Source organism: Pteropus vampyrus, unplaced genomic scaffold, assembly GCF_000151845.1.
Source record: "Pteropus vampyrus isolate Shadow unplaced genomic scaffold, Pvam_2.0 Scaffold309, whole genome shotgun sequence".
Classification (NCBI taxonomy): Eukaryota; Metazoa; Chordata; class Mammalia; order Chiroptera; family Pteropodidae; genus Pteropus; species Pteropus vampyrus.
The window spans coordinates 240369-247337 of record NW_011889090.1 but is presented as its reverse complement, the minus strand read 5'-3'; the positions used below and the strand labels follow the sequence as shown (position 1 = coordinate 247337).

General features: G+C 52.3%; 1 protein-coding gene across 6 annotated transcripts; it reads left to right on the top strand.

Annotated features, from left to right (window-relative positions):
* Positions 1-29: 29 nt before the first annotated feature.
* Positions 30-6529, top strand: CCNL2 (cyclin L2). 6 transcript variants are annotated; one of them, XM_011377300.2, is made up of 9 exons: positions 30-355; positions 1267-1331; positions 1891-1904; positions 3740-3839; positions 4006-4110; positions 4197-4338; positions 5002-5113; positions 5195-5287; positions 5377-6529. In XM_011377300.2, exons 4-9 carry the CDS (start codon positions 3747-3749, stop codon positions 5729-5731), a joined length of 900 nt encoding a protein of 299 aa, XP_011375602.1. In that variant the 5' UTR covers positions 30-355; positions 1267-1331; positions 1891-1904; positions 3740-3746; the 3' UTR covers positions 5732-6529. The 6 variants fall into 6 exon arrangements, with proteins under 6 accessions (XP_011375602.1, XP_011375603.1, XP_011375600.1 ...); XM_011377298.2 differs by having other exon boundaries at positions 35-355; positions 3082-3839; XM_011377301.2 differs by lacking the exon at positions 1891-1904 and having other exon boundaries at positions 34-355.
* Positions 6530-6969: the final 440 nt, after the last annotated feature.

Genomic DNA, 6969 nt, shown 5'->3' with positions numbered 1-6969 from the left:
GGCAGGCGGTGCTTACGGCACACCAGACAGCTGCTTCTTTATGAGGAAGAGGGGGGAAGGTTAGTGAGGGGGGCAAGCAGGTTAGCGTGGCGGCTTGAGGGAGACTTCGTGGTTTTGTTAGTTAAAGGAGATGACGTGAACTTCCATGTGTGTTTCGTGGTGTTGTAGATTCTCACCGTGTGGAGGTGATCGAGGCATGTGAGTTTGCCTTATGTGATCCTGATGTCTTTGTAGGAAACCTGTACCTCTGCTATTGGATCAAGAGTACGTGAACTTAAAGAACCAAATTATAAAGGCGGAAAGACGAGTTCTCAAAGAGCTGGGTTTCTGCGTCCACGTGAAGCACCCTCACAAGGTGGGTATGAGGTCCAGCTGCTTGTGAACACGCCTGAGTCCCTGCTCCATTCCCACCCAGAGCGAAAACTCGGAAGAGGATTAACTGTGTCCCTGACTTGGTTTTCTAGTTTATGTTTGTGATCGAGAGTATCCTTTGCTCGTTAACCTTCTCGTGTTATCTGTTCGTTTTAACAGTATGTTTTTAAGAGTTTTGGAAATGGCACGTCATAAGTTTGAGCTTTCGGAAACAGTGAACTTGCGAAAATGGAATCTGTCAGTTTATATTTTTCTTTTTCAATAGCTAATTTTCTAAACTTGCTTCCTTTAAAGCCTGATTTCCTTTTAAGAGGGAACTGGAAGAATTCTGAACCCTCTTGTTTAGAAACGAGCTAACGCAGTTTTGCCGCAAGTACTAGTCGAGGAGCGTGGCCGCCGCGCAGTGCCCGGGCTCCTCCTGTGCCACACTTAACCGCGAAGCGCGTTCGCATCTTTGCCTTCCTCCCCTTCCACTGTGGGTTTTCTGTGTCTCTTCTCTGACTTGACTTTCCAGCGGTAATTCAGAATCTCGGTGCGTTACTCACCGTAGATGTGAGCGCTCGTCTTCGTTTGTCGAAAGCGTTTGCAAACCATGTTTTGTGTCAGCCGGCGCCTGGGCCACAGAGATGTTTAGGGCAGGCCAAGCGCACTGAGGAGAATGTGTGGAAGAGGAGAGTGAACGTTGGCCGCTGCGGGAGCAGCTCGGTCCTCAGGCTGCCCGGCCGCAGCGGCAGGGAGCAGGCCCATCAGCAGATGCTCGCCTCCAGCTGGGCCGCGCCAGGAGCCGCCCTGGGGTCTAGCGTGAGGCGCTAATTTGCTGCGTGGACGCCCTCGAGACCTGAATGCCGGCTCCTCGACGTTCTTGCTAATAACTGCCTGATCCGTATCTTCCAGATAATCGTTATGTACCTTCAGGTGTTGGAGTGTGAGCGTAACCAACACCTGGTCCAGACTTCATGGTGAGTTGACCTTCCTTGTTTTATGAGACCAGCAAGGGCAATGCAGGACTGTGTTGATTGAGGCGCTGGGGCAGTGGGTAGTCGGTCCCATGACGTGGTTGTGGGCTGGAGTTGTCCGAGTGCCCAGTGTCCCTGCGTGTAAATACCACCCAGCCTCCCCCATGTCAGGTCCTGGTGTGACGGTAAGCTGGCCCACACCCTCCCCGACCCTCGAGTCAGTGGGTTCCCTGTGGGCACTGTTGACCTGGCACGCCGGGGTGTTTCCCGCAGGTGCCCGCGTGGACACAGCAGCCTTACACCTGCTGTGAGACCGCTTCTAAGTGTGTATCAGAGCAAGGCCCGGGGGAGAAGGGGGTTAGGAAGCTTGTCAGCAGCTCTGGGGACCACAGTCAGTGCTAGGAACGAAGCCTGAAGTAACAGTTCAGTGCTGGGAGCTCTGTGAATTTCTCCCCCAGAGCTAAGTCTGTAGGGGTCAGGTTCTTGCTGCCTGAATTGTCTGGTGCTGTGTCTAATAGAGAACCTGTTTTGACTTTTCTTTTCTGTACTCTTTCAATCAAAGGGTAGCCTCTGAGGGTAAGTGACTAAGACTTCTCCTCTACTGTCCAAGCGCTTTGGTGCAGGGACAGCGGCGTCCTCAGCCAACCCCGTGCAGGCTCTCCACCGAAGGCGGGCTCTAGATGGTGGTATGCGCACGATAGTATAGTGCGGCCGGCCGACTGCTGCTGTGTCTGACGGCTGTGCTGCTTGTTAATCCTGTCTGCTTGGTAATTGTATTCATTAGAGTCGATAACTGTCTTGACTTGAATTTTGTCCTTTTAAAACTGCTGTACCTGTGCAATAAAGATGCAGTACCTTTCTTTTAAAAAAAAAAAAAAAATCAATGGAAAGCTGTGACAATTGGCTGATGGGCATTCAGGCTTCAATATGGGATTATATCATTATTTCCAAAAGTTCTCAAGTTGCTCTTTTCAGCAGCTAAAAAGCGTTGACGCATTTTCATAAAAGGTATGCATCTTTAAACTATTCCATGAACACTTTTATATTGTAACATTTCAAATATAGCAGTAAGTTTAAATAGATGTTTTGAGGACTTTGTACTGTTTTTAGAACTTAAAAGTTAATCGATTAATATTGTCACTATTTGAGTACTACAAATGTTTTATCAGAACCAAAAAAGCCACTGTCGGTTACGTTTGCAAATGTCTGAACTGTTCACTTGCAGTGCGCTGGTTCAGGCGGCCTTGGTGCCTGGAGCAAGTGCTCCCAGAGCCTTGGGCCCCCGGTCAGCACGTATAGAGTCTGTTGGGAAATCTCTGAGTGGGTGTATGTGACCTTCTCCAGGGCTTAGGGTGAAGATGGTGGCGGGGGAGGGGTCAGTCAGGTCGCAGCATGACTTGGCTCACCCGTGGTGGCACCCTGACTCCAGGGCTTGCCGTAACGGGTACGTTGGGAGCAGTAAACATACGACCCATTCAGCAGTTTCCTTGTGGAAATAATCTTTTGTGTTTGCAATCTTGATAAAATTAATATGATGAAGTCTGATTTGGGTCCTTGAAATGCTAGAGAAATGTACATATTAAGCAAAATGTTCAATGTAGCCCCTTTTAAAGTCCTTTAACTTTTTTAAAAAATGCAAATGTCTTGTTTTCTATATTTTCTAAAGTATGATAAAGTTTTCCAATGTACTGATCGTGGTGAAACTTGCAGTGTTCTGTTGCTTTTGTCTGATTTTATGAATGTTCATTTTAAGACTCCTTGTTCAAATGGGACAATTTGGAAACGGTTCTTTGATAAGCCCGAGAAGAGGACCTCCCTTTGGGCCTTGAGCCTCCTCTGCATGGTGTCCCCATGCACCCAAGGGCATTTCCCCCTCTCCAAGCGGACCCCCTCGTGGAGAAGAAGGGCCAGGCGGTGACCGCGGGCCTGTTAGACGAGCAGGAGCACAAGAGGACGACTCGTCTTGGGAAGGCCGTGGCCGGCCGTGCGCTCAGCCATCATTTGAGTTTGCATGTTTCTCTGCACTATGGAGTCCGAGCATTTAGATTTCTTTAATCAAATGCTTTTTAACCCCTACAGTAGACGTTTTCTTTCTGAGGCATTGTGCTTTGCATGAGAGCAGCCCAGAAGTTGAGAGGGAAAAGTAAAGTTAAAGTCGGTTCTCTTTCATAGCAGCACGTCTTATCTGACATTCAGCCAGCTTAAAATTTTTTTCAGTAATTCCCCTGTCTTCCTGTCCTGTATTCAGGAAAAGCAGTTAGGATGTTTTCCCCTGAACTGAGAGTGACAGACAGGACTGTGTGGCTCTGAGGCCTAGCAGTAGACTCCTTAGAGTAGTGACTCGGCTAGATGACGCAGCCACTAGCTGGCCTGCCTGGGGCGTTGCAATTCTTTCTGCGTTTGGTTTTCAGGAATTACATGAACGACAGCCTTCGCACAGACGTTTTTGTGAGGTTCCAGCCCGAGAGCATCGCCTGCGCCTGCATTTATCTCGCCGCCCGCACGCTGGAGGTCAGTGCCGTGCCGCCGCGGGGCGTCCGCTTGGCCTCTCGCCGGCCTCCAGGCAGCTGTAATGTGGTGGTGTTCAGATCACCTTCTTCGGCGCCAATAAGAAGCCTCGTTTTTATTGCCCTGGGAGCAAGGACAGGAATAATCGTGATGGCCTTTGTGTTTACAGATCCCGTTGCCTAACCGTCCGCATTGGTTTCTTTTGTTTGGAGCAACTGAAGAAGAAATTCAAGAAATCTGCTTAAAAATCTTGCAGCTTTATACAAGGAAAAAGGTTCTTTTGTGTTTTTTCGTGTAATGTGGATGTTTGTGTTTGACTAGAAGCATCTGGTCTGAGCAGATGGGTTCGGGCCTTTACAGGTTGATCTGACACACCTGGAAGGTGAAGTGGAAAAGAGAAAGCACGCCATTGAAGAGGCAAAGGCACAAGCCAGGGGCCTGCTGCCCGGCGGCCCCCAGGTCCTGGACAGCACTGCGGGGTTCTCGCCTGCCCCCAAGCCAGGTGAGTGTCGGGCGCGTCGGTCAGCCCCTTGCCTGGTGGGGTAGCCCTGTTCGCCTCAGGGCCGCTCCTGGCTCACGTCTGCACCTAGTCTGAGCAGTCGGCAGGCCCCGAGTCCACTGCAGACACTTGGAAATCTCTGAAATGGGCCAGGCCTCCTAAAGCAGGGATCCCCAACACCTGGGCTGTGGACCGGTACCTGTCAATGGCCTGTTAGGAACTGGGCCGCACAGCAGGTGAGCAGTGGGTGGGCAAAGCTTTATCTGTACCTGCAGCTGCTCCCCGGCGCCAGCATCACCGCCTCAGCCCCGCCGCAGGTCATCAGGCATCAGATGCTCATAGGAGCACCAGGGACTGCTGTCCTAAAGGGTTTTGTCTTCATTGTTCTCTACTTAGTTAGCTTGTCTCTTGAGAAAAGCTGTATAAAGCTAGGGTGGTAGATTGTGTTGTCAGGTCCTAGAGTTAAGCACGAGATCCCTCCCCCAGCCCCCGAGGGAAGGTGAGCCAGGCAGGTGGCCGCCCACGTCTTCCAGGTGTGCCTTTAGCTTTAGAGTCCACGGCTGGGAGCAGGAAGGCAAATAGTCCGTAGGAGTGCGTCATCTTGCTCTGCTGACCCTGTCACAAGTTTACCGGCGGTCAGGTTTGAACTTCAGTATCTGATTCTAGCAGAATCCCCCAAAGAAGCTAAAGGGAGCAAGGCTTCCCCGCTGTCTGTGAAGAACGCCAGGAGGAAAGTGGAGGGTGCGAAGAAAGCCAAGGGTGACAGCCCAGTGAACGGGTGAGTGCCCGGGTGCCCCAGCGGGCCGTGCGGCGGGCCAGGGTGACGTCGGGTGCGTTACCACTCCCTCCCTGTTCGCAGCTTGCCAAAGGGCCGAGGGAGCCGGAGCCGGAGCGGGAGCCGTGAGCAGAGCTACTCGAGGTCCCCGTCGAGGTCTGCTTCTCCTAAGAGGAGGTGGGTGCTGCCGGAGGCTCACCAGGACGGGTGGGCATTTCCCTGGGGCGGGCAGGTGGTCACATGCTCGGCGGTGCTGTGCTTCACAGGAAGAGCGACAGTGGCTCGACATCCGGTGGGTCCAAGTCTCAGAGCCGCTCACGGAGCCGGAGTGACTCGCCGCCAAGACAGGCGCCCCGTGGTGCTCCCTACAAGGGCTCCAAGGTGAGGAGCTATCGGAAGTCCAAGGACTGCAAGTGCCCAGCGCAGAAGCCACACAGGCCTCGCGGCCGCAGCTCATCCCACTCCCGGAGCCGCTCCCGGGAACGGGCAGACAATTCTGGAAAATACAAGAAGAAAAGTCACTACTACAGAGATCAGCGACGGGAGCGTTCGCGGTCTTACGAGCGCACGGGCCATCGCTACGAGCGGGACCACCCTGGACACAGCAGACATCGGAGGTGAGGTGCGGCCCAGAGGGCGGTCCGTCCACCCTCGGCTGCACCCCTCGGTGTGACTGCCCTGCAGTGCAGCTCTTTGTGAATGGCTGTTGACTCTGGACCTCGTGATGAATTTGGAGGTGGAAGCAAGGGGCCCTGTAGGCCGGCCTGGGCGCAGTGCGCACCCGTCCGGCACAGGGTCCCCCCAGCCGCACCCCCGCGGCAGCTCGATGCAGAAGCAGGCATGCACATCCTGGAGGTGTGGATTGGTGCTAATGACAGGCTGTCTTCACTCCCATATCGAAAACCAATTACGTTGAACCAAGAACAGGACTCTAAACCAAGAACAGGACTCTAGAACCTTTGCCTATATTAGGTTGTACTTATGTACATATTTTGCAGTGTTTCACAATGAGAAAATGGCCTTAATAGCCCCTTATTCTCTATCCACGTTGTAAATAAACATGTGTTAATACAAGTTTAAAGCTGCATATGAAAACTCAGAACTTGAATTCTGTCAGCTTAAAACTTGTGTAGAGAATTCTGATTTTTAAAATGTGAAGGTATTTAGATCTGTGTTGAAAGTCGTATATTTTTATCTGTGCGATGCTGAGTGCAGGCCACCAGCTCCTAAATAGAGGTTTCCTATATATGCATTTTATGTGGTTAAACACAATTCTCTCTACTCAGGATATTTGGAACATTAAAGAATTCGTAGTTTGTCATTCTGCTTGCTTGTCACTGTGCACAGCCCGCAGTGCGCGTTCTAGTGGCATGTCTGCGCTGCCGTCTCTGATCTCATTAAAGTTGGCTTTTGTACTGAGCTGCTGCGCGCCCGCTCTTGCGTCCAGAGTTGCGTGGCCCCGAGCTGCGGCCCTGTGGGCAAAGGGAAGGTTTGAAGAGAGCACGGCTTGCACGTGAGACACTGGTTCGGAACCCACGGCACGTGTATCAAGCTGGTGGTGTCCCCCTCAGGGTGGGTAGCACGTGAGTGTGCAGGCAGGTGGGCGCAGATGAGCAGGGTGGGCCTTGGGGCCGTTTCTCAGCCCTGTGTGGGCTCTGAGAATCCAGGGCTGCTGGGGACTGTCACACACCTAGCGTCAACTCACGCCAGACCAGCACCTCTGTGCGGGTGGGAGGCAACTGGATATGGCTTTCCTGGTACCAGTGGGCCTGGACAAAGGTGTCTGGAACTCAGTACAGCCAAGAGAATGTGAGAGTGACAAGGTATGCAGCTAGGGTCCAGGGGACTGGCTCTTAGAT